We start from the raw sequence: 27,500 nt of genomic DNA, 5'->3' as shown, positions 1-27,500 counted from the left end.
CAGAAGGCACTCCAGCCAAGAATCGAACAGGAGAACCTCTTGCTGTGAGGCAACAACGTTACTGCTGTACCACCACTAAGTACAATAAATACACGGAGGCAAACTGCTTCAGTAAACTGCTTTAGTTAGTATGACATTTCTGTTACATTTGACTTTTGGTTCTGCAAACACGCAACACATATGCTGTCAGCTCTCTATAGCAAATTCCCAAAGTATGTTTAAGCATAGTTACATTTATACCAGAAGATCTGGTATTTTTCCAGAGTCTGATGTAAAACAGTTCTTTCTTTGTATAACAGTTTTTCTTTGTTCTTCTAATTTATGATTTGTCCTTTCTTTAACCTCGGTGGTCCAAGGAAACTCAATTATCTGAAACATAGTGTTCCAGCACTATCTGTGTTTCATCTTTATCTTGCTTGATGTTTCATTTCTTTACTTCATGGATGTCCTTTCAGCTGCCATCTACGCAGTTATTTTCACAGACTTTGTTTCTCAATAACATACTCCTTTATATGGATGCCAAAATCTATTTAAAGTATTATATGTTTGCCAGCACATATACTACTTTCTATTTTTCAGCATTTTATATTATTCTAGATTAACCCTTTATATTTCATACTATTTTTGCAGCTTTTTATTCAAGCTAATAATCATGCTAGCAACAGTTTGAAAAGACAGTGAATAATAGTATTCTTTCAGTTCCCCCTTATTGTATTTTTGAGGAACGGACTAAACTTTAGTAAAAGAAATAACTGCTTTTGTTTCATTAGCATTGCTGTTTACAGCATTTACCACTTTGCTCATATTTACAATCATAACTTGTTGAGTTATTGCAACTCTTTGTAACCTGCAGCATATAAAACAATTGTAAGCTGTTATTATTATTATGACTTTTAAAACTATTAACACAGGATGTATTAACCAATTTAGCAATTTGGTCACAGATGATGATTATCCTCTAAATATGTCCCACCAATTATGGGCAGTTTCAGCTTCTGGCTTTTACTATTAACAATGGGTTATTTGAAACCACACATACAAACTGTGTTGCCACTTTAACAAACATTTTGAAATTTGAAGGCAATATTGTCTATTTATTCTGCGGTAGCGTTGTCACCTCACAGCAAGACATTGTCGTGTTCGATTCTCAGCTAGATCGTCTTTGTGTGGAGGCATGCATGAAAGGGCATGCCTTCATTGAAGGTTGTGCATCAGGGCTGGTAACTCGGCATGTAAAAATCCACTACCAAACATTAGCGGACCGGAGTTCCGCTGTGGCAACCCCTAACCGGGTTATAAGCCGAAAGACACAGCAGCATTGTCTATTTATACTAAATTGTAATCTGTCTATCAAAGATACTTGTAATGACTTACTAAATAGTAGGATTTTCTTGTGCTTGTAAATGTATAATCTGTGAGATATCTTGTTTTACTAGTTTTCATACCAAGGTCTTTTAAATCTGCATTCGGTATCTTTAAAACTTGGAAATGTAATATTACTGTGTTGTTTATACAAATAAACAGAGTATTGGTAGAAATCATACCCTTTTCTTCCTCTGTTGAGTTTATTCTTATTTTTGTGTTATTGTCTACACACTGTGACATTTTTGCATGATGTCTTCCCTTGTCAGAACTGTTACATTTTCAGGGGGTAATGTACAGCATTTAATAGAAATAGAGCTGTTTATTGAAATGTTTGTCAGCCTTTGATTGTTATGTATGCCTGACCTTCTTTAGCTAACCATGCTGTTACATTTGTGTTAAATGTTATTTTTTTAAACGTACATGCTGTATGCTTTTTACAACTGAAATTGTCTTGTGTTCTATTTTGTGTAGCATTTTTTTACTAAGTTTTACTCATGAAATATTGTAATTCCCTCTGTTTTGATGTTCAGAATGATGCAAATGAAATGCAGATGTGTGTGTTGAATGCTGCGTGCCTTGTCTCGCAGCTGCATTTTTATCTATAGTCCTTGACGCATGTTCCAGACACTGAACATTCAGCTTGTCTCAAGCTGTACCAGAATATATGTGTGCTACCAAATAGCGTTGTTGCCTCACAGTAAGACATTGTCCGGTTTGATCTCAGCTAGAGCGTCTTCTGCGTGGAGACATGTGTGAATGGGCGTACCTTCGTTGAAGGTTGTGTGTCAGGGCTGGCAGCTCTGCACCTAAAAATCTACTGCTAATCATTAGCGGACCGGAGTTCCGCTGTGGCAACCCCTAACCGGGAAAAGCCGAAAGACACAACAACAACAACAAAACAGAAATACATGTATTTAACTAACTATATTATTTTTACATATATTATAGCAACAGATGTGTATATGCATCTAACTAACAAATAGATGTGCACATGCATTTATACATTTTTAAACATATCTATCACTGTATACATTCCCTCTGTTTTATTTTAAATACAAAACTGTCTATAGTCAAGTTATATTGTTATTAACTAGAAACACATTGGGAAACAAAACCTTTAGATTTCCTTTTAATACAGCAAGTTCAACACAATGATGACAACCATTACTATTAGAATTGGATGAATCAGAATATGACTCTATACAGTGATGTTTTATACTGCAATTTATTGACAATGCTTGAGAATTTTATTGCAAAGGCATTGCAGTCTTGTTTTTTTGAAAAAAAAAAAAAACGTTACAAATGTCAAGCTATGACTTGTTACACTATTTACATAGATAAACCATTTACTATATACTGTACAGAATACACTTGCTTGTATAGATTGTTTTTGTATTTGTATATACATGGCTGTAATGTACACTCAGTCCAATGTTTAAACCTAGCATTAAACTGAAGCCTACTAATTACATACCTTTTGCAGTACTGTTTACACAGTTAGTGTAAAATTGAAAACATGTCCTTTTCCCTGTTGGATACATCATTTTATTGCAGTATTGTTTGTTTTATGCTGTGAGAATTGAATGTATGCTTGCCCTTTTGGCTGTTATGTAAACTGTGAGACTTTGCTCTTACACATTTGCTTATTTATTTTGCTGTTGCCTATACTGTCAAAGTTGTAATAGGAATTGCTTTTACCAATTTTGAAAAGATGTTTACTGTTACTAGTAGTTATTTGTACCCTCCCTTTTTGTAAAGGGACCTGCATAATTTAACTGCATATTATAGCCCATGTACTGACTGTAATCATAGTATTTACTTGCAAACAGATTATTGATGACATGTATGCACAATTGTGACATCTTATTACAATTACTAAACAGGATTAGACTTTTGTGCTTTTTGCTTAATGCTGTACATGAATACTTAACAATAAAGTTTTAGAAAAACATAAGCCATTTGGCCTGACAACCAGTGTTGTTTCCTTGACCTTATAAACTTCAGTACTAATAACATTTTATCTTATGCAACATTTCTTGTAACTACCCATTCCAGCCTGGAAAGATTTGAGCTCACATACTTTTTTCTTTCATTTTTTGTACACATTCCAGACGCTTATCCCATAACTCCTTCAGCACTTACTCATACCTTCAGTCATTCGTTAATATACTTGCAACTTGATATTAGAATGCAGTTGTAAAACTCTTAGAATTATAATAAACATTTGTAATTTGCTTAACTATGCATAATATTGCTTTTGAAGACTGTTTTTGCTGGAGTCTGTGCTATTTTTATGCTATTATACAGTTACAAAATACTGTAAGAAACAAAAGAGATATTGGCTTAACTAACATACTTAAAAGAGATATAATTACATGATTTACATTTGCTGTCATCTGCCTTTTGTTTTGTGACGTCATGTCTTTTCTGCGTTTAACTACTCTCATTTGATTTCTATGCCCTAGAACTGTTTTATTTGAAATGGTTTGAAAATCATTATTTAAGTGCCTTGCTTTAACTGAGTGAAAGTTTATGCTGTGTACACTTAACCATTTTATAAAGGTAGAATAGTACATCTTAAATTATTTCTTATCAGCGCAGTTAACTGCTGTTGCTTTAACTCTTTACTGACCAGATTATATTTGTTAGTATTCTGTTCTGCTGATTTTAAAGCTCTTATGCACTTCTGAAAAAGTTTTTGAATATGTTGTCTGAACTTTTTCAACTCACTCTGTGTCTTAGAAGTTTATTAAATCTTTTTGTCAGTTCACTATGAACTTCATCTCTGTTCTTATCTATTTTGTAATGTGCAGTGGGTTTATGCCACTTTTGTCTAGCAAGATGTACAGAAGATGTTGTAAATAACTGACTTGACTGATATTGTAACTCTGAAATTAACATTTTACATGTGGTGACAGGACATAAACGTTTACTGTCATACAAATGATGTTGCTGTTTATACCAATCTTTAAATCCTGACCATACATGTGCTGGACTATTATTACTGTCTACCTGAAAGGTAGTGTTACACTTTACAGTTCTGTTGTTTATAGCATCCATGCTGTAGAATGAGAAACAAAAAGAGAATTACCAGTTTCTGTGTGGAAGGTGATCAAGTCTTCCATCGAGAAAGCGTGGGAAGTCCCTCATTGATTCTCCCAAAAGGTGGCCAAACACCACTGGCAGATTCAGCTGTGCAAATGTACAGGACCTGTGGAACTTGCAGAGATGCACTGTTCTGCTACTGGATACTGTGCATAAGAAGGAGGCAACCATTTGCTCTGCAACTGGACGTACTAACTGAATAAAATGAAAAAGTAGCTGTAGTTGTGACAAGGAGAAACCATGCGGTCCGTCAGCTGTGGCTCGCCATTGAAGAATTCTGTGCTGCCTTCTGTTGGTTACTTCTTGTTATTTATATTTCCATGCAAGCACATCACAGTATATTAACTCTTAGTATAACCAACTACTTTTAAATACTGGATTGTACTACGTACAATAAATACATGGAGGCAAACTGCTTCATAAACTACTTTAGTTAGTACGTCATTTCTGTTACATTTCACTTTTGGTTCCACAAACACACAACACATATGCTATCAGCTCTCTATAGCAAATTCCCAAAGTCTGTTTAAGCATAGTTACATTTATACCAGAAGATCTGGTATTTTTCCAGAGTCTGATGTAAAACAGTTCTTTCTTTGTATAACAGTTTTTCTTTGTTCTTCTAATTTATGATTTGTCCTTTCTTTAAGCTCGGTGGTCCAAGGAAACTCAGTTATCTGAAACATAGTGTTCCAGCACTATCTGTGTTTCATCTTTATCTTGCTTGATGTTTCATTTCTTTACTTCATGGATGTCCTTGCAGATGCCATCTACACAGTTATTTTTACAGACTTTGTTTCTCAATAACATACTCCTTTACATGGATGCCAGAAATCTATTTAAGCTATTATATGTTTGCCAGCACATATACTACTTTCTATTTTTCAGCATTTTATATTATTCTAGATTAACCCTTCATATTTCATATTATTTTTGCAGCTTTTTATTCAAGCTAATAATCATGCTAGCAACAGTTTGAAAAGACAGTGAATAATACTATTCTTTCATAATGACATTTAATTTTTGAAAACTAAACATTTTGAAAACTATAGCTGTTGCTGTCAGATTAACTTCCAGATGTTGCATGAGTTTTACTGTTCCTGTTTTAGTGCATGTACAAACTGAAATGACTGACGGCTTACCATACAACAGTTTGAGGGGAAACACCATGGAAATTATGTGGAAAGAAATTAAGGCTCTCATTTTACAATGTATTCATTCAGCTTAAAATGTAAGAATCTTTGAAAGTCTTTTTATTTTTTTTTACTTTTGTAACTGGGTAACCAGACCCACTTGCAGAAGACAATTGGGTTTCTGAATTAAAAATACCCCCTCCCCCCCAAAATGGCTTTAGTAACAGTTAGTGTAAGCTGTACAGTTAAGTACTAATGCTTTAGGTACGTACTCTGATATGCCGATGGCTGGTACTTTTTCACATCTAGCTTCCCACATTTATTTATCTACTTTTTATTATTCATTTCAGTTTGATAACTAGGTAAGTGAACTGGGTGATAGACCCTTTTCAGCCATGACCTGAGCACCATGGTGCAAGAACCAAATAGAAAATTATAGATAAGATTAAAGAAAACATAGAGTTGCGCATTGTACAGCAGCAAAGTAGGAAATAATACATTTGCATACATAGCTATAAGGAAATGAGCATGGCTTCTTAGTATTCCCACGATGACTGTACCCAAGAAAGAACATGTTATTATTTCTCACCACATTTAAATTTTGTAGTAACATATGCTGCTTGGGAAGCAACAAACTTTATCATCAAAGACATACACTTTTCCAATGTTCATAGTTTTGTCATTTAAGTCTGATGTTATTTGTAAAAGCATGTTTGTTTCCCACATTACAACCCTATGTTTAAAAGAGTTGAATCTATGTACTTACCTTTGATTTCCAGTCTTGAAATGAACGCCCAGTTTCTCTTGATTTAAGGTCCAATAATTCAGGATCTTCTATTTTTTTGGAAGATGTTTTTTTGTAGATTTTTTCTTGATTTCCCACCTTCACTAAATACTGAAGTCTCCTGATCCAGGGAAAATTGGTAGTTTTAAAAAAGTATAACAAATCTTTAAATTCAGAGACATTTTGAAAAGACAAGTGAAATGCATTGACAAATGTAAATGAAAAGACAACCATAGCATGAAATTTTATTTTCATAAAAATACCAGTGTTAAACTAAATGCTAACTGTTGTGAAGTAATCATTTATTTTCCAGGAAGATAAATTCTCTCAATGAAAAGAAAACATAACTAAGATGGACCAGATAGTAACTAAGCTGTTTATGTATGGAATTCAAAATTCCTGGCAGAAAATGTGGTGTACCAATTCAGTCTCACTGCTACAGGGTAGCTCCCTCCCCAAAGTAGCCACATCACCAGTCCTGGCTTAGGTATGCAGCCTGTATGGGTGTCCCCCAGGCTACCAGACCCACAGACCTGTCTTCAAGCCTGACTGCATGTAACTTCATGCACACAAGGTACTGCATTATCAAAATAATTCCCTATCAAGACATCTACAGGGATATCCTCAAACACACCTACTTGTTTGCTTCCTTTTCTATCCCCCCCCAGTCAAGGTAAACCCTGGCCAAAGGTATTTGGAATGTGATCCCTCCTAAAGCTCTGACGGTAGTGGACTGCTCAAGCAAATACTGCTTCTCTTTAACTACTGCAGGCTTCATAATGGTTATATCAGATGCTGTGTCTCTCTTGGCAGTGGCCTGTTTTCCATCCACCAAGATCGGATATAAACTCTGCTGGTCCTTTCCAGACAACTTACCACTGGCATTCTGTTATTCCCACTGGTTGGCTCCCCATACCATTTGATCCCCATCTTGCCTTTGTGGACATCTATATGCTATATGGTCCCACTGTTTGCATTTAAAACATTTAACCCTTGATTCTGGCCATGTACCTAAATCAATGGCTTCCCCCTTTAACTGGTGGACTCTGTTGGGGTGGTTTTGGCTGCCCACCATGGGTTCCCTTATATCCATGTGCAGCACTGTGTATCCCTTTCATATACAGTGATGCCCTGCTTTCTTGGTATAGATCATTCTTTTTTCTCCAACTCATCTGCAGAGTTGCATTCCCTGTCTGCCAACCAGATTCTTATGTCCATAGGCAAAGTGATAAGGGCTTGTTCCCTCACCAAAGGTCTGCCAGCCCTTGAAAAGTGGTGACCTGATACCCAATCACCCACCTATGAAAATAAATGCTTAGTTCAGCAATATAATCACACTCTGATCTGCCTTGCGTCTATGCTCATGAAACTTTTTTCTGTAAGCTTCAGGTGTTAACTAAAAACATTGTAATAGGCATTACTTCACTTTATCATAATCTAAGCAATCAGTATCAGGCAATTTAGAAACAGTTACAGCTTTATCATGGAGTAAGGAGGGTGAGGAACTATATACTTTTTTCATACTCTTTCAAATATATGAATAAAACCATCAAAATTATAACCTTCTTGGTACTGAGAGAGATGTTTACTAACCAATATCACTTCTGGGGTTCGGTTACTCCCTTCCCCATTACCTCCATGATCCTAGTGAAAAGTCAGCATTTCCTTTTCATGTTGCTTTTGCCTTTTATTTTCTTTGGCTTCCAAATGCCTCAGTCTCTATGCTGATTTTACTTCAACCTCCAAACTCTGAAGTCTCTCTGCTGATTCTAATTCCAAACATTTGGACTCCAGTTCAAGTTTCTTTAACTCTATTTGGATTTTTAAGTCCTCTGCAGAAAAGTTGAACTGTTCTGTTTCTGAGACCTGTAAGTTCCCATCAACAGACTGGTTGCCTTCCTGGTTGCTGGTATGTAATGCAGCTGTGATTAAGGCTGGACTCATTTCCACTTTGGTCAGGTTGGCATGCCCCAGTCCTTTGGCTTGGCACATCTAAGCCAACTGATTCCTTGTCAGCTTGTCATAATCCTTTGCTGACATCTTTGCCTGCTCTCCCAGACTAACTAAGCTAAGAAAAAGTAAATAAATAAAACTATTGTGATATGAAACTCTGAATGTCTACCATGTGGTTGCTTGAGAGCACAAACACCTTCTTTAGTGACCATTACTTACAAGCTACAGGAGTTCAATGTCCACACCACTGCTCACTGATGTGTGAGCATATGATGGTCCCACCACTGCCAACCAATATGTGATGCCCACCACTGCTACTGGTATGTGATAGCCACCAATATGTGCATTCCCCACACTGGGACAGTAATTAAAGAGCTTGAATCCTCACCACTGCCACTGGTGAGGGATGTGCACTTGGAAAACAAATGGATACACTCAGTATTTCTAGATACAGACTTCTCTGTATCAAGTACAATTTCCCTTAAGAGTAAACAGGGAACACACTCAGCCCAGGGTCTGGATATCTCTATATCTGTCTCCCTCCAGGTCCCCAATAAGACTCCCCACTGGTACAGCTGTAGGGTCAGGTCCTCAGCTGAGTGTCCAAGCCAAATCTTCCAGCACCCTCTCTGTGAACTCAGTGCTTCATGTCCCTGCCTCAAGTAGCTGACACACACACTCTTTAAGATTTAATTTTCACACACACCCACACATGGGAAAGGCTGGCACAGATTACCTTCTCTAACATCTTTGCCCAGACTATAAGGTAGATTCACTGCCACCAGTCAGTTACTACAGGGCTCTTAAAAAGGTGTCCAATTATACTGTGTAATATTAATACTAATACAAATGGTAGTAGTTGACCAAGATGACTAGGCCTTCTGGAGTGGCCCACACAGTGTCACCAGATAAATATAAGCAATCTCAAAGGTTAAATACTTTCTATGGGGGCAGCCACAATAAAAGTTTTAAATATATTTAATAATAAATAAAAAAGAACATAAAAATATTGAATATATATTTACAGTAAACAACAGAGTTCAAATCACAGAAAATATTGAAATTAACATTGATGGACAGACTCATACAAATAAAGAAATACACTCTCTGAACTAAGCTTCACTACATTCCTGACTGAATCTAGAAGAATGTTACTGTTCCCTAGTTAAGTTACTTACTACCACAAGGCAAGATGCTGTGGTTGAGGGTCTTTCTAGTCAGGCTTCCCAAAACAGAATACTCAGTACTCTGAAAATTTCTCTTTTTAATATCTAAAATACAATTTCCAAGAGGACTGGCAAAATGACCTCATCTGGTCACCTGACTCTAGGTTATCACAGTATTCCCCTTTGAAGCTGAGACAAGATGCTGTGGTTGAGGGTCTTTCCAGTCAGGCTTCCCAAAACAGAATGCTCAGTACTCTGAAATTTCTCTTTTTAATATCTAAAATATAATTTCCAAGAGGGCTGAAATAATGACCTCATATGGTCACCTGACTCTGGGTTATCACAGTATTCCCCATTGAAGCTGAGACAGGAATTTAGCAAATATGGCCACTATACACATCCCCTCTTTTCACTGAGCTAATGGACAAAGGGTCTTTCTCAGACCCAGCATCTTTGGTCCTATTCAGAACTTTGGGGCGGCGTTTTAATGATTTAATAGCTTATTTAAATTTCTCTTATTTTTTCTTAAAGTTCACCTTTGCTGTCTCAGTGCCCTATATTAAAACATATACATTTAATTCAGTTGCAATAATACATGTACATTTCTTTTCATTTCAGCAGGGTGCACTGTTGATATATTTTAACACAAGCAAACCTCACAAATACATTTTCAGCTCAAGCATCTGTACAAATCAGTTTGATATACAAATGATATGCTGTTCTAATACATTTGTAACACAAGCATCTTGTATAAATCAATTTCATATTCAATGGACATATCATTCTTACAAAACTCCAGCTGGCTATGCTTGCACTTGCCCATATTAATAACAGATAAAGTCATACCACAAAAACACAGGGCAGTAAGGGAAAAGAAGGGGAGAAATCAAGTGCCTTCATGGAAGTATCAAAAAGAGAAAACTATAAAGCAATTAAGACAAGAAGTGTCACTGTTATAAGAGTACAGAACAGGGAGCAGCTCAACAAAAATACTCAGAAAGATAGATGTGATAAAAGCAATGTGCAGTATTAGAATAGATCAGGATCTCTTGTGCAGAAATAATAAATAAAAATATCAGAACAGGAATAAACACTTAGAAGAAATATAAGATAAGCAATGTATTGATGACCCAAAAAGTTTTATAGAGAATTGGGAAACAAGACAAAAGATGAAATACCCCTAAAAAAGAAGAAATTGATACATTTTGGAGAAATATCTATGAACATCCTGTGGAACATAACAAAGAATCTGAATGGATAGAAGAAATGAACAAAAGAATAAGAAGTTCAAATGTACAGGATATGAAATGGGATGAAGTAATTGTCAGAGCGATTGAAACAAAGCTAGGAAAAACTCCTAAATGGGACCTCCCCCCAGGCCCAGATGCAGTACCTAATTTCTGGCTAAAAGTATTAACATCTTTACATGAAGATTTAACCACAAGTAATAACTATTTATGTACACACCCCAAAAAGATGTCAACCTAGTTAATAACAGGAAAATCAATACTTATGCTTAAGAACGAACCTGCAAGATATCCTAAAAACTATAGACCAATAACTTGCCTTCTGACGACATATAAACCATACATTGGAATTGATGATTTCAGAGTTTATAGTCATTTAGAAGAAAACTCAGTCATTACGATAGAACAAAGGGGTAACAAAAGAAAGTCATATCAAACAAAATATAATTTCTTGTTAAATAAAGTCATAAAGGAGAACTGTAAAAAGGGGAAGAATCTTAGTATGGCATGGATAGACTACAAAAAAGCATTTAACAGTATTCCACATTCATGAATAAAATAGTGCTTACAAATGTATATAAAATGCACCTTACACTGATCGATTACATTACAGTGACCATGAAACAGTGTCAAACCACTTTGCAGTTAAGTCATGATAAAGGACAAACCATTACTCCTGGGATAAAAATTCAAAGGGGGATATTCCAAGGTGACTGTTTGTCACCACTGCTCTTTTGTCTTGTCCTTAACCCATTACGCTGTCTACTTAACCAGATTAGGTCATGGCTACAATTTGGCTCCCAGAAAACAACAAAGTGCAAAGATTTCTCACCTTCTTTTTGTGGATGATTTAAAACTGTATAGTTCATCAGATGAGGAACTGAAAGCACAACTGCAAGTGGTCAAAACTTTTTCAGATGATATAAGAATGTCATTTGGTCTTGATAAATGTGCACAATCAACCTTTAAAGCAGGAAAGCTGCAGCACCAAGAAAACATTAGCCTGGGACAGAAATGTGATATAAAAGAATTGAGAAAAAGGGAGTGTATAAATATTTGGGAACTGATGAAGGATCGAACAAATGTGAATAAAACTAAGTAAGGAATATTTTAGAAGATTAAAATTAATACTGAAAACAGCGCTGACATCTAGGAACAAATTCCATGCTATAAACCAATTTTTCTCTTCCTGTCTTAACTTACAGTTTTGGAGTGATTGACTGGCCCCAAAAAGTGTTGCTGGATAGTTTGGACAGGGAAACAAGAAGAACGCTTCATGCTTATCAAATGATTTATAAAAATCAGTGTATACCAGGACTATCTATCCACCATCCTGAAGGAGGTATGGGCCACCACGAAACTGATTACATGTATAGATCTGCAATCATAGGACTGCATACATATCTGCTAACCTCACAAGACCCAAGCATAATGAAAAGTTTTAAAACATGAGGAGAGTAAGTCTAAAATTACTTCCTTGCTTGGTTTAGAACAAGCCTATCAGTGTTAAACAGGAATGGAAATCCACCAGAAGTAGTTACAAATCTGGCAGCAACTGAATGTGCCAAAAAAAAACAAAATAAAGAATGTAAAGTGATTATCAGATGAGAAGGCAAGAAATGTGGAAAATGCATAATTATAGTTGCAAGTATAGAAAACTCTTGGAACAACCTCATGTTGATCAGGATCGAACACAGGAATGGTTAAGGAGAGGTGAATTTAAATCAAAAGACAAAATGTTAATACTGGTGGCCCAAGAAAGTGGACTACATACATGTTGGTTTACAAAGTCCACTGAACATGTGGGAGAAAGAGACAAGTGTGTTTTTATAAAACAGAACTGGAAACAGTTGCACATCTTGTTGCTTGTGCTATATTAATGGCAAAAGGCCTGTATACTGAAAGGCATAATAACATGGCAAGATTGCTACATTGGGGATTCTGCAAACATTATAATATTGAAGCAGCTGAAAATCATTGGAAACTTGAGCCACAAAGTATTATAGAAAATGATAAAATTTATATCACATGAGATCACCCATTACCAATGATTCAAAAAAATAGATGAGAGAAAACCAGGTATAGAAGTCCATGAAAAGAAGACAAAAATTGCATTGATAATTAAAACTGTAACACGCAATGACTACAGTGTCCTAAGTACAGAGGACCCAAAGTCATAAAATACCAGGATGTGCAGAGAGAAACAAGGGCAAGGTGGAAGAAGGATACCCAGACAGTTCCAATATTAGTAGGACCAACAAGTCTTATAAAAAGGAATTTACAACCGTGCTTAGATATGTTACTGATACATGTAACACCGTAAGAATTGCAGAAGGAGTCAATAATGGGCACATTGCAGGTGCTGCGAAGAGCACTTCTGGCTAACATCAAAGACTGAAACAATACTAATTTCATGAACTTTAATCATACTTTGCTTTAGGAATGTGGTCCATTCCTGTCATGGTATTAGAAACCCAAAATATTTGGCGAAATTAAATAAAAATAAAGAATGACAGTGATGAAAAGCAAAGGGGTCTGGATGGATCGTTGAGAAAATTGGCAAGCAAAAGAGAGTAGTATTTCTGGAATTGAATACATCCTCAAGTCTTGGTGAGGACCATCACAAGGTGGACCCTGTTTTCACAAGATCTTACCAAGCCAACACTGATATATTGACTGTAGGTCAAAAAATTAAAAAGACAGCTGGGTGCGCAAGTCCCAGGATAGAAAATGCCTGATCCTGGTAGGTACATTGGTGCCAGGACTGGAAAAAATGACAGTGTAGAATCCTCAACATACGTTAACATTCCTACAATGGGGTTAAGCCAAGCTTGGGGAAGTAGTAGTCCACAAAAACCACAAAAACTTGACAGGCCAAAAAAGAACCATAAAGATGATAGAGTGGACTACTGAGGATAAGAAAGAAATTATGGATTGTTACTATTATGCAAGAAGCCCAGAATTTCTGGATAGAAGATATACAAAAAGATTAATACAGAAATTAGAGGAAAGAAAAATGCTTGCACAAGAAAAAACTGTCAAAAGATTCAAAAGCAAACTTGTGTTTATTAATACAACAGATTCATGAAAAATATTATATAGACTAAGAAACACTGGGCCATTGGGAAAAAGAAACAACTGAGAAAGTATGAAAGTCTAAAAAAACTAAATCTAGAGATTTTTGAAAGGTATAAAAAAGAAACACAGACATGGGAAAGAAAGAGAGATCTGATATGGTGCAATATTTACACAAAGGAGAAAGCCAACTAGTTGATTAAAAAAAAAAAAAAAAGCTGTTCCAAAGATACTTGAAGAGAAATGCAGGCAAAGGTACCCAGAAATGGAAAATTTCACAATACAAAAATAAGATCACAAAGGGAGAACATAGAACAGAACATTAATAAAGTAGAAGTTAAACAGATAGAAGCTGAAGTTATGGAATACCTGTGAAGTGAAAAATTTAGTGTAGAAAGTCAAACACAGGTTATGTCACAGCATGATGGAACAATGAGTCCACAAAGTAAGGGGAAACAGGAGGAGTGGAAGACATCTGAAGAAGAAATATGAGCATGGGAAAGAAAAAGAGATTTAATATGGTGCAATATTTATGCAAAGGAGAAAGCAAAACTAATCAATACAAAAAAGCTGCACCAAAGATATTTGAAGAGAAATACATTCAAAGTTATCCAGATATAGAAAATTTTACAATACAAAAAATAAGAAAATAAAGGGGGAAAGTAGAAAAGAGGATTAGTAATGGAGAATTTAAAGAAATAGAAACTAAAGTTATGGCTTACCTGAGAAATGAAGGATTAAGTGTAGAAAATCCAACTTGGGTAACATCACAGCATGATTGAACAATGACTTCCCAAATTAAGGCAAAACTGATGAAATGGGAAGCATCTGATCAGTTGCAATATGAAGATACTTTGGAGCCATCAGCAGGAAATTAGTACAAAAATTCAGTTGGATTTGCACAGCAAGGGAAGGAGCAGGAAACAGTTGTAACACTCACCCAGTCAATGTTGCAGAGTGATAGACCAGTGAGTTTCCCATATGAAAGAGCAACTGATGACACAGGATGAAGCTGAACAGAATATGCCCCAGGGAGATGTTCTGGTACTTTCTGTAGAATGCCCACAGGAAATGGAGAATAAAGAATGTGCCCTCAGTTTAGAAGAAAAGATTTAAGGGAAGAGTTGCTTGATTTAATAGAAATGGATAGAGATATTAAGATTGACGAAAGAAATAGTTACAGAAAGTCAATAAGACCCAAAATGTTAAGAAGCACAAATGAACACAGTAATCAAGACTGTTAACTGGAATTCATGTGATATAGCATTAGTAAATAGAATTTATTACTGAGCAGCTAAATTAATAATAGATAAAGTCCTACCACAAAAATATAGGGCAATAAGGAAATGGAAGAGAAGAAATCAAATGCCATCATGGAAGTATCGAATAGAGAAAACCATAAAACAATTGAGACAAGAAGTGTCACTGTTAGAAGAAATAGAAGAGGGAGCAGATCAACAAAAAGACTTAGAAAGATAGACGTGATAAAAGTATTAGAATAGACACAGTATTAGAATAGACACAGTATTAGAATAGACCCTTGGATTGCACATTTTTCTATATTTGGGAACATTTCTCAGGGATCTATTGCAAATAATAAACCAAAGATATGATCACAGGCACAAAAACTTAGAAGATACGGAGATAAATATAAATGAAAGGTACAAATTAAACAATTCATTGATGATACAAATAAGTTTTATAGAGCACTGAGAAACAAAGCAAAAGGAATAGCAATACCACCAAAAAAGAAGAAATAAACTCATTTTGGAGAAATATCTATGAAGATCCTGTGGAACATAACAAAGATGCTTCAGAAGTGAAAGAAACAGTAAGAAGTTCAAATGTACAAAATATGAACTGGGATGAAGTAATAGCCAAAGAAACTGAAACAAAATTAAGAAATGGTCCTAAATGGAAAACCCCAGGGCTAGATGTATTAACTTCTGGCTAAAAGCATTAACATATTTACATGAAGATTGCGTCCTGAGTAAGAAGACCTACTTATATGCATACCCTGAACAGACACCAACCTGTTAACAACAGGAAAAATGGTACACCTCCTTAACAGAGAACCTACAAGCTCTACTAAAAACTATATAGACCAATAACTTGCGGTCTGAGGATATATAAATATATATTTAAAGTGATGCTAACAGAGCGTATAACCATTTCGAAGAAAATTCAGTTATGGCAATAGAACAAAAGGGTAACAAAATAAAGTCATATGGAGCAAAGGATCATTTCTAAAGTCATAACGGAGACTTGTAAAAAGTGGAAGAATCTAAGTATGGCATAGATAAATTACAAGAAAGCATTTGACATCATCCCACATTCATGGATAAAGGAGTGTTTGTGCTATGTAACAGTTCTGTGCTGTATTTATTGATTTATTTTAATATATCACTGTTTTTCAGCCTGCACTTGTCTGTTTATTAGTGTATTTCTCTGAGGTCATTTTAAGATTATCCTGATATTTCGTAACTTCCTCTGATACTGCAAAAGCTATTGTGAGTTTGTCAAAGTTCTCTTGAGTTTGCCAAAGTATTTCTAATTTTTTCTGTGTTTGTAGAAGTTTTCCTACATTTATGCATATTTATCTGCATTTGGGAACATTTCTCTGGGTTTGTGAACTTATTTCCAAGGATTTCTGATACTGCAGGAGCTCTGTGTTTTGTTGCAAAGCATTTGTTACTGCTGACTTCAAAATTAGTTTGTTTTACATTAAGAGTTTTTTTATTCTGCACTCTGGTGGAAGCAGAGGGCTGATTCAACCCATCTGAGCTAGGAACTGCTTGTGGAAAGCTTATTGTGTGTTTATCTGATTGGCCTAAGGGCTTAACTGTGTAAAAAGTCTTTCATGCTGCTGGTATAAAAGTCTTGTATTTGTGGGAGACTGTGCTCATTTATTCAGAGCTTCCCTGTGTCTTGCTTGGTACCTGTGACTACAAGACCCTTGGATTGCATCCATCCATGGACCTACAAAGCTGATATAAGTATTGTTTTGCACTTGCTCTATCTCAGTGTTAATTTAACAGTTCTGTGAAGCATTTATTGATTTGTTTGAATTTATCACTGTTTTTCAGCCTGCACTTGTTAAACAAATGTCATGTATTTGTTAGTGTACTGCTCTTAGGTCATTTTAACAGTATCCTGATATTTCCTAACTTCGTCTGATACTGAAAAAATCTGTTCTGAGTTTGCCAAAATATTTTTAAGATTTGCAAAGTTTTTCTGTGTTTGTAGAAGTTTCCTACATTTGTACATATTTGCCTGTATTTGGGGACATTTTTCAGGGTCTGTGAATTAATTTCCAAGGATTTTTGATACTGGAAGAGTTCTGCATTTTGTTGTAAAGCATTTGTTACTGCACTTCAGCTCAAAACAGTTTCTTTTACTTTGAGGGTTTTATTCTGCACTCTGGTGGGAGAAGAGGTCTGATTCAACCCATCCAACTTGGGAAGTGCTAGTGGAATGCTTATTGTGTTTTTATCTGATTGGCCTGAGGGCTTAACTGTGTGTAAAAAAGTCTTTCACCCTGCTGGTATAAAAGCCTCATGTTTGAGGATTGCACAAAACAGTTACCTGTGCCTTGTATATATGCAAACCTTTTTAGTTTAAAATCCTCTACAGGAAAGTCTCTCCATAGTTACCCACTGTTCACAGCTGCTCAAAAAGGTGTCAGTTTGCGCAGAGGGTAATACCACTGCAGGGCATTCTATAATATACTACTAAGCACTTTCACTTAGACCTTTAAGTGCCTCTCCCCTATGTTTTCCCAACTACTAAGGATCTGGTATAATGGATAGATGCATCCTATCATCTCTGCTTGTGGCCTGGTAGATATGGGCATCCTGAGGCAGTGTAGTAACTGCCTCATGTTCACTGATAACCACATCATTTTAGAACAGGCAAATGCAGTATTTGAGACATGTAGATACCCAAAACACTCATTACCAGCATTAAAGAACAAACACATAGATCCACATATGTGAAGGTACTCACAAGTAATCTATCCAAACCTTCAAGACCTCCTAAAAGCATCACTCAGTGCACAGTCAAAAGAGACAGTGTCTCACACAACACATAACTCTGAAAGTCACAGTAGCCCCACTTCCAAACCCATAAGGCAACACACCACTTGGCCAAACATTCTAGTTACTGGAATTCCATTCTAAGACATACTGATGCCCCCATTACCAGGCTAAACAAGGAGAAGATCATGAGCTGTCTATCTTAAGCAGTATCTGCCAGATCATGCATGCACGTAGGTCTTTAAACCACAAGTACCAGTTTTAACTATGCTTAAACAGACTTTGGGAATTTGCTATAGAGCTCTGACAGAATATGCGTTGCGTGTTTGTAGAACCAATGAGAATCATGCAGTCTCAGTGGAGCTCAAATACAGAATTCCCACACACAGACAGAATTGTTTTTTTTTTAGGATTTCTCCTTCAGTTTTTGTTGCACTGCTGAACCTGTGCTGATTGGTTATTTTAACTTGCAGATGCAAGCTGAGATTAATCAATCAGCTCCAGGAAAGGAGGGACTCATGGGAGCAACACATCTGGACACCAGACAAAGCCCTTTATTTCGGAAAAAAAATTGGATAGTGAAGAGGCCAGATCACATCAGAAATGTATTTATTATGAACTCACAAGGCCCACTAGAAAATCTCCATGGCCATCCAGTGGGCTGCGGACTTATCATTACTAACAAAAAGAAACCACCTTGGTGGAATTCTAGCATAAATAGGCTATTCAACAAAAGGAAAAAAATCCTCTCCAAAGCCAAGAAAGAACATACAAAACAGTGCAAAAAGACACTCACCAGTTTAAACAAACAAATTAGAGAGCTGATCAAATCTGCCACAGCAAACTACAAGGCAAAGATAGTCTTCCATGTGAAAGATAACCATAAAGCTTTTTTTAAATTATGTTAGTGACCTCGGGGGAAATGTTCAGCAATGTGCCGAGTTAATCATAAACAGCAACACTTACACCCAGCCTGAAACTATAGCAAACCTGCTGGGTGACAAGTTCAGTACAAAATTCTGATAAATCACTGATTCAATAACCATGAACACCTCCGTAACTCACAAAGACCCAGGTAAACTTTAAAATTAACTTTATTAAACATTAAGCACTTTTGTTCTAAACAATTTCTTTAACTGAACTTCATCACAACAGTTCAAACAACACAGCAATGCTTTTAAATACACTTTCCTCTAACAAGTTACAATAGTTGACCAATTAATCAATTAATTAATCAAACACTGACAACTAAAAACGTACATTGTAAAACATTCTATAAAACCACTATAATCACCAATCTGACTTTATTGTAGCATAACACCCCTAACCATAATAATGCTTAATTTTTAGAATAGATGTCCAGGACATTAAGAAGAAGAAACCCACTAATTTCTTAAGTAAGCACATACAAAATAATATGGGACACAAATACTGCTTTACAGTTATTGAGCAATTGTATCAGGATGCTAGGGTTTCTTTATGAAAGAATACTTGGACAAAAGGGAGTTGATATGACAACTACAACTGAATGCATTGAGTTATCCTGGGCTCAATGACTCATGCTCCATTACATGTATTCTAAAAAAATAAGCGTTATTATGGTTAGGTTAATTGGTCAATTATTGTAACTTGTTAGAGGAAAGTGTATTGAAAAGCAATGCAGTACTGTTTGAACTGTCCTGATGAAGTTCCATTAAAGAAATTGGAATGAAAGAACTTAACGTTTAATAAAGTTAATTTTAAAGTTTACCTGGGTCCCTGTGACTTACGGAGGTGTTCGTAGTTATTTAGTCAGTACAAAATTCTCCCTCCCATTACCTCCTATCACACCCAAAGAAGTACCTGAAACCATGCCCCTACTGGTCATTACAAGGGGACAGGTCCTTACTACGCTCACTAAAGCCAAAAACACAACCTGCATGGGTCCTGACAGCATTCCAGGATGCTTCTTAAACAACATAAAACAGAATCTATTAGAGCCACTAGAAACCTTCTTTAACCACAGCCTCTGCACGGGTTTTGTAGTTCAGTGGTAGAATTCCTGCCTCCCACATAACAGACCTGGGTTCAGTTCCCAGCCAATGTTAGGCCCCTCTCCCCATTTTAATGAGGGGGTGGCATAATGGTTAAGGTGTTTATCTCATAAACATGAGGTACACATTTGATTCTCACCTCTGAAGGGAAATTGGCTAGGCTTAAAATGGCCTGCAAGGGCAGCTAGCCTAGTACTTACCTATGGATCTCAGGAATGGAGGACTGAAACAGTCAAACCTCTGCACAAGGTAGGCCCATAAACTGACCCATGGAATGACAGACCCATGAGCTGTACCAGTCTTATCTGTAAGGCCATGGAGAGAATTATTTATATCTTGCAGAGCACATACTCACTAAAACTTTTTTTTATTTTAAATGTTAATGTTTCTTGCAGTTTCAGGGTACTGCCATGGGGGCATCTTTTTCCCCAATTTATGATGATCTGTTTATGGGCTTTCTAGAAGAACAGATTATTTATTATATGAGTCATAACATTTATTACAAGCTATAGACATTTAGCGCAGCTATTTGGATGATTGCTGAATGGTCTGGAAATCAGATTTAGAATATCTGCATGAGTTTGTACAATACCTCATTTAAAACAAATGGGAGTTATAATTTAGTATAAAATTTGCTCTTGATAAAATTCCTGTTCTGGATGTTCTGGTCTCTAAAAATAGTGAGGGTACTCTAAACACCACAGTATTTAGAAAAAAAATCCAGTTTAATACCCTATTAGATGCCACAAGCTGCCATCCAGAACATATTATTAGAAATATACCAAAGTCCCAATTTTTGAGAATCCAGAGAATATGTTCTTCCAAAGATGAACTGATGCAGCAAGAATCAGATCTCTTTTAAAAGATTTTGTGATAGGGGTTATAAATATGGTGACATGGTTCCCATTTATAATCTCGAAATACTGTATAGTTTGTGTGGTGTGGGTAGAATGATGTGTGTGTTGTGTGGTGTATGGTGTATATATGTTCGTGATTGTGTGTTTCGTGCTTTTGGGTTTCGGGATTGTGAGTCATTCGCCTTTATAGTTTTGAGATACTGAAATTCGAGATTTCAGTATTTTGAGATTATAAAGGGCAACCGGTGACATACAGGTAACTTATAATTCTGTTAAAAATATTGACAGAATACAGTTATTAAAATATGTCACTAATAAAGTTCAAGATGATAAGCTACTATTAGTAACCACTTTTGGTAACACTTTATGTTTTAAGGGTTTGATAAATAAATATTTGGACACATTATCAGATAAGAAATTATCTGAATTAATTTCCTTGCATTGTTTATTTTCATATAGATGAGGCAAAACCATAGGCAATCATCTTAATCATTACAATAATGTCTTTAAATCAGAAAATGGGGCACAACAAAATAACTGATGGTAGATTATTGGTGGGCTGTCTAACCCTATGGGTATTGTTCTGCATGCAATAAAATCATGAGAACTAAACAATTCACCTCCAGTAATATTGCACATGTATTTGATATTCGATGATTTAGTACTTGGAGTTCAGAATGGGTAATTTATTTAGTGACATGTATCTGTTCAGCCTTTTATGTTGGCTAAACCTCTAGGCAACTTAAAACTTGCATCTTTGAACATTTAAGTGATATTAGAAATCAGAGGGCTTCTAACACCCAATATAAACATACAGTTAAGCACTCTACTGCTAGTTTTAGTTTTTGTAAGCATAATAAATTGGGATGGCATGAAATTTTAAATAATAGAGAGCGCACTTGCATTACTAGATTGGGGGCAGTGTTCTCTCCTGGGCTTAATGATGTTTTGTAATTATATTATGTATAGGCGGAGCATGATTACTTACTTTTTTCAGCAGGATCTGGTTTTAATCTGGTCAGGTACACTTGATTCTGTACAACTGTTTAAATGGTAATACAGGGCATTGATGTACACCTCTGCATAGGAGTCTGAGTTTTCTGCTTATGAGGGGGACTTTATAAATCAACAAGTATGTAGTCCACTGTCCTAGGCCAGTACTATTAACCTTTCATTTTTTGGTTTAACTACACCTGTCTTTAACCATTCCTGCATCAGATCCTGATTGGTATGAGGTTGTTCCAGGAGTTTTCTGAACTTGCAGCTATATTTATGTCTTTTTCCACATTTCTTGCCTTTCATCTGATCTTTCACCTTATATTCTTTCTTTTGTTTTTTTTTTTGGCACATTCAGTTGCTGCCTGATTTTTATCTACTTCTGGTTTAGTTTCCATTCCTGCTTGACACAGATATGCTTCTACTAAACTAAGCAGAGAAGTCATCTCAGATTTGTTGTCTTCATGTTTCAACACTTTCATTATGTTTGGATCTGGTGAGGTCATGAGATATGAATCTTAACCTAGCCTCTGACATGAGCGGGTCATGCTGGAGAGCTAAATACATCACCCAGAGACTGCCACTTATCTGGAACAAGGTTCCAATTCACATGAAACAGAGCCCCTCCCTGACCCTCTTCAAATGCAACCTAGGTCAATGGATGAGTGACCGCAAATTCACTCCTGGGGTTGTGCCCATTGTCCCTCCTAGACAGAGGAAGTCATTATTAACTACCATAGACCCTTACCTCTGTGAACTTCACTCAACTAACCACTGACAACTGGGGCAACTTGGGATAAATACGGCTAGGCTTGTAAGGGCTCTAGGGCTGTTAGCTTAGTAACCTCCTATTAACCTATGGACATGTTGGAAAAACAGAAAAATGCAGGTTCTGTAAAACAGAACTGAAAACAGTCGCACATCTTGTTACTGTAAGAGGGCCTGTATACTCAAAGGCATAATAAAGTGGCAAGACCATTGCACTAGGGATTGTCCAAACATTACAGTATTGAAGTAGCTGAGTAGCATTGGATGCATGAGCACAAAGCATTATAGAGAATGATGAAGTTTATCACATCAGATTAGCTATTACCAACAGTTCAAAAAATACACGGAAGAAAAACAGATGCAGTAGTTCATGAAAAGATGACATAAGTAGTATTGATCAATGAATTTGTTACACACAGTGATCGCAGTGTCTTACGCACTTAGAGACACGGAGACACAGAGTCATAAAATACCAAGATTTGCAGGAAAAACAAGGGCAATGTGGAAGAAGGATAGCCAGGTAGTTCCAATACTAGTAGGAGCCATGGGTCTGATACAAAAGAATGTACAGTCTTATTTAGATGTGCTACCAATACATGTAACTCCATATGAATTATAGGAGGAGTCATTACTGGGCACATTGTGGGTGCTGCAAAGAGCACTTTTGGCTAACATCAAAAACTGAAATAATACTAATTTCACAATCTTTAGTCATACTTTGACTTAGGAATGGGGTCCATTTCCATCATGGTATTAGAAAACCAAAAGACTTGGAGAAATTAAATTTAAAGAATAACATTTGATACTGATAAATGTGGAAAAGCAACATTTATAACTGGAAGGCTGCAGCACCAAGAAAATATCCACCTGGGTCAAAAATTAGATCATATGACTTGAACAGGAGGTTGTGTATAAATGTGAAGGAATAGATGAAGGGTCATTAATAAAACGCAAACAAATGAGAACAAAGCTTGGTAATGAATACTTCAGAAGACTAAAGCTAATACTGAAGATTACCATGACATCGAGCAATGAAGACCAAGATATAAATCAATCTGCTTTTCCGTTATTAACTTACAGCTTTGGAGTGATTGACCAGTTCCAAACAGCTTTGAATCAATTGAACAAGAAAATAAGAAAACTGTTTCATATTGATCAAGTGATATATAAAAACTAGTGTATATTAAGATTATATATCCCTCACGCTATAAAATGCATGGGACTCCTTGAAATTGACTATATATATATATATATATATATATATATATATATATATATATATATATATCTGCAATTGTGGGAGTGCACAACTATTTGCAGACATTATCAGACTGAAATATAGTGGAAGTTCTAAAACATGAAGAGAATACAAAGACATTGGAACAGAGATGTGATGTAATATCTTTTACTGGACCAATAGAGGTTTTGTAATTACTCAAGCTTTCAAGCTGGCATTAGCCCTTTGTCAGGAGCTATAAAGTTACTGATGTTAAATACAGTGCTTAAATATCCACTTGTGCTTAGAAGGAGAAGTACATGTTTTATTTCCACTGGCTAAAAAAAGAAATCTTAAAAAAAAATGTTAGGTTGGAAAACATGCAGCTCATGCTATACCTCAAAGACAGACAGTGTGTGTGTGTGTGTGTGTGTGTGTGTGTGTGTGTGTGTGTGTGTGTGTGTGTGTGTGTGTGTGTGTCTGTGAGAGAGAAAGAGATAAAGAGACTGAAAGTGGAGAATAGGGTTAAAACATGCTGTAAAATAAAAGTCTGGCATGTTACATTAGAGATAGTGTTCACTGATAGAGACGATAACACTCAGAGAGAACTGCTCTGATATTTAACAAGACAACAAATTTCCAAACAAGAGTTGTATAGGGAGATTGGTTAAATCCAGAGAAAGAAAACAAAATGTTATACTTTGTAAGCTGTTAGTTTGTCTAAACAAGCAATCTCTGTGAGACAGAAGTTTTGGTTAACTAGAAATATTTATCAGCACTAATGTACAGTTCACAATGATGAGAAAGGCGGGGATTATCAAGAGAATAAGATACAGGGTTAGACTATATGGATATTGTGTGCAGTAAATACACCACACAGGCTAAATGTGTGAAAGAGAGACAGAAGGAGAGAGAGAGAGAGAAAAGAAAATTATGTTGTTATGCAGTGTAAGGTTCTGCAAAACAGCAGAATTGGATAGAGTTTTGTTATAATATTAAAACTGTCTGAACATTAAGGCATAACCTGATTTAATTTTATGGTTACTAGTAATCTGACCAGAATACTGCTTTATGTGAAAATAACTATTCTCTTGTTGTGAATAAAATACAGGTGCTAAAACATAGACCCTAGTAATCTCAGCTGTTACTATTAATACTCTGAAATAGTCATCATTTGGCATTCAGAGTAAATTAATCAAATCATTCCTTACCAAACAGAAAAAGAAAGAAAGAAAGAAAGAAAGAAAGAAAGAAAGAAAGAAAAAGCATTTGATGCTGTTCAGTATACCTTATTTATGTACACTGTTAGTTGGTCAAAAGAAAAAGTTAAGTATTACAGTGTCTCATAAAACCTTTAGCCACTTTCATAACACTGACTGTCAGACTGAACAACTGAATTAATTTAATCTCCATTGCTCTTCTTTCCAAAGGTGTCCGGAAATGTCCTTTAAGAACCATAACTGTCATATCTGATACAAAATGATCAGACTGGGAAAAGTGTGCTGATACTGGCTTGTCAGTCATTTTATTTTTAATTGTGTGTCTATGTCAAACAATAGGTTTGTTCAACTTTAGTTGGGAAAGAGCATTTATCTGTTTGTTTATTTGTTAACTGGACAGGTAGGCTGGTCTGTGAACTCCTTTCTACCATAACTTAACTTGTTTTGAAGACATAATTGCAAAGAGAACAATCAAACTCTATGTAATCTGGTTAAACTTTCATTTATTGAATTATAGAGTACAACTGAAATAAGAATTTATAGTGATGAATAAATCAAGGTAATCTATTTGAAAACCAAAGTAATATGCTTTTTAACACATTGCTTGTAAGACAGGAGATTCTGCAGACAAAAGACAACTATGCAAAAGAGAAGCAAAGCATTTATGGTGGGTTAGTCAGTGTTCAGAGGACAAGAGACACTTAAAACATAAGATGATGACAACAGCCATCATCAGCAAGAGGCTTTATATCAGACTAGAATGTCAGAGTGCATGCTGTGTAAAACAACAGCAACTGTTTGTGTATCTCAGTAACAATACGCTAATAAGTAGTCATAAAAAACTCTACTGACTTGACTTGAATCTCTCCTAATTAAGTTCATTTTTCAATTCTGGGAGAAGTCTGTTTCAGGTTGTCTGGGAGATCTTACTGAAGGCTGTTTTACCAACTGCTAGGCCTAAGGATAGCCTATCTAGAATTAGGACTCCTGGGTTCTAGAAATGCTGGGCCTTATTAGCTTATTCTTATTTTCTGGGCAGGACAGGAGCAGTAATTTACACATAGTAATTTGAAGGTATGAGAAGTCAGTAATACAGTAAACCTAGCAGCACCTGAAATATATCTCAGTGTTCATGGTGGCGGGAAAGGGAGATACATCAGTAAGTTGTATTAACCTTAGTTTGAAGAATACATCTGCTGAGTAGAGAGTTAAAAGCTATCACAAGAATGACACATTCCAACTCTAGAATAAAATGATTGATGTATATAGCCTTTCTAGCAACATCAAGGATGAGAAGGTTAGTCAGATTGCAGCAAAGCTTGAGGCGCTTGAGGACCATGTATACTCTTATCTGTGGCTAATACTTGAAAAACAGATGGGGTTCTCATCATGAACCAAGATACTGATGCTGCTAGGCTTGAGAAAGGGAGATGTATTTTGGCATCACATACATGCAGAGTAGAGTGTATTTTAGTCACTGGATTCAGAAATCATGACTGCATATTTGCTGCAGTTCACTTTTAGCTTATTGCAATCTAATCAACATCAAAGTTTGTTTGTATATGCAGAGTGACAGCTACAGTAAATAGCCACCAAGGTAGGAAATGGTCTTTAAAACCACACTGGACACACATGTAAAGCTCATATTTATTATTATGTTACAAAACGTGATTGAAGATTATGTTCATAAGAGGTTGTGTTGGGACAGAGATTGGCTATTGAGTGGTGATTTTGAGATGAAGATGGGATGGAGACATTCAGGAATGATAGAATAATGGTGAGGATTGAACATGGATGGGAGTCTACCAATAATAAGAAAAAGGTTATAAATCTGTGCTAGTGGTGTTGTAATAATAGGCTGCAACATCCTAAGAAAGGATGAGTGAAGAGGGCAAATTTTCGACTGCATCTAACTTACACTTTGTCTAGGAGCTTATGCACTGCTTTTATTGAAACTTTTTAAATCAAAAAAGAGGGTGGGTTGTATGTACCTCTTTTTGATTAAAGGGATAATCAGATTTATAAGAACACAGTGAATCTCATGAAAGGCTCATCTGAAATAGTGTAATCCCTCATTTACGCTAGCAAAGATGTTGGCTGGAATTTTGCAGTAATGGGTTGTGGATGGACGGATGGATGGATGGTTGGATGAATGGATGGATGGATGGATGCATGGATAGATGGATGGATAAGTGATCTTTGACAGGTCACCAGTTATATCCCTGATGGTTTTCTCAAATAGTTTGGAATGACACCTCATTACAGAATTTTTTTCTAATATAAACTTATTTGTCAGTATTTGTAGGTATTCTATATGCTGTTCTGAAGGAAATAAACTTTTGCTATTTTGCCAGCTCACCCTTACTTTTCTAGTAAATCTATGTATTGTCCTTGCTACTTGTTGGTAGCTGTGGACAGCCAAGGCATGTGTTGCCTTTCAGGCGTATCATCTGTCATGGAAAAAGCTTAATGTGTATTTGTGCAAGAGTGCTAAGGAATAATTCAAGGGTGACAGCATTTCTCTGTATACTAGACCTCAGTCTACTTT

General features: G+C 36.0%; 1 protein-coding gene across 2 annotated transcripts in view; it reads right to left on the bottom strand.

The window, feature by feature from the left end:
• The window catches only part of LOC122799199, a 215,204-nt gene that overhangs the window by 68,348 nt on the left and 119,356 nt on the right, over positions 1-27,500 (bottom strand). For both annotated transcript variants that reach the window (XM_044068102.1, XM_044068103.1), the window contains one exon: positions 6,370-6,508. In XM_044068102.1, coding sequence (XP_043924037.1) covers positions 6,370-6,508 — 139 coding nt within the window. The remainder of the gene's footprint in view (positions 1-6,369; positions 6,509-27,500) is intronic.

The sequence above is a fragment of the Protopterus annectens genome, chromosome 4.part0, assembly GCF_019279795.1.
Source record: "Protopterus annectens isolate FY-2018-M chromosome 4.part0, PAN1.0, whole genome shotgun sequence".
Classification (NCBI taxonomy): domain Eukaryota; kingdom Metazoa; phylum Chordata; order Ceratodontiformes; family Protopteridae; genus Protopterus; species Protopterus annectens.
This window is presented reverse-complemented; position numbering and strand designations above follow the sequence as displayed.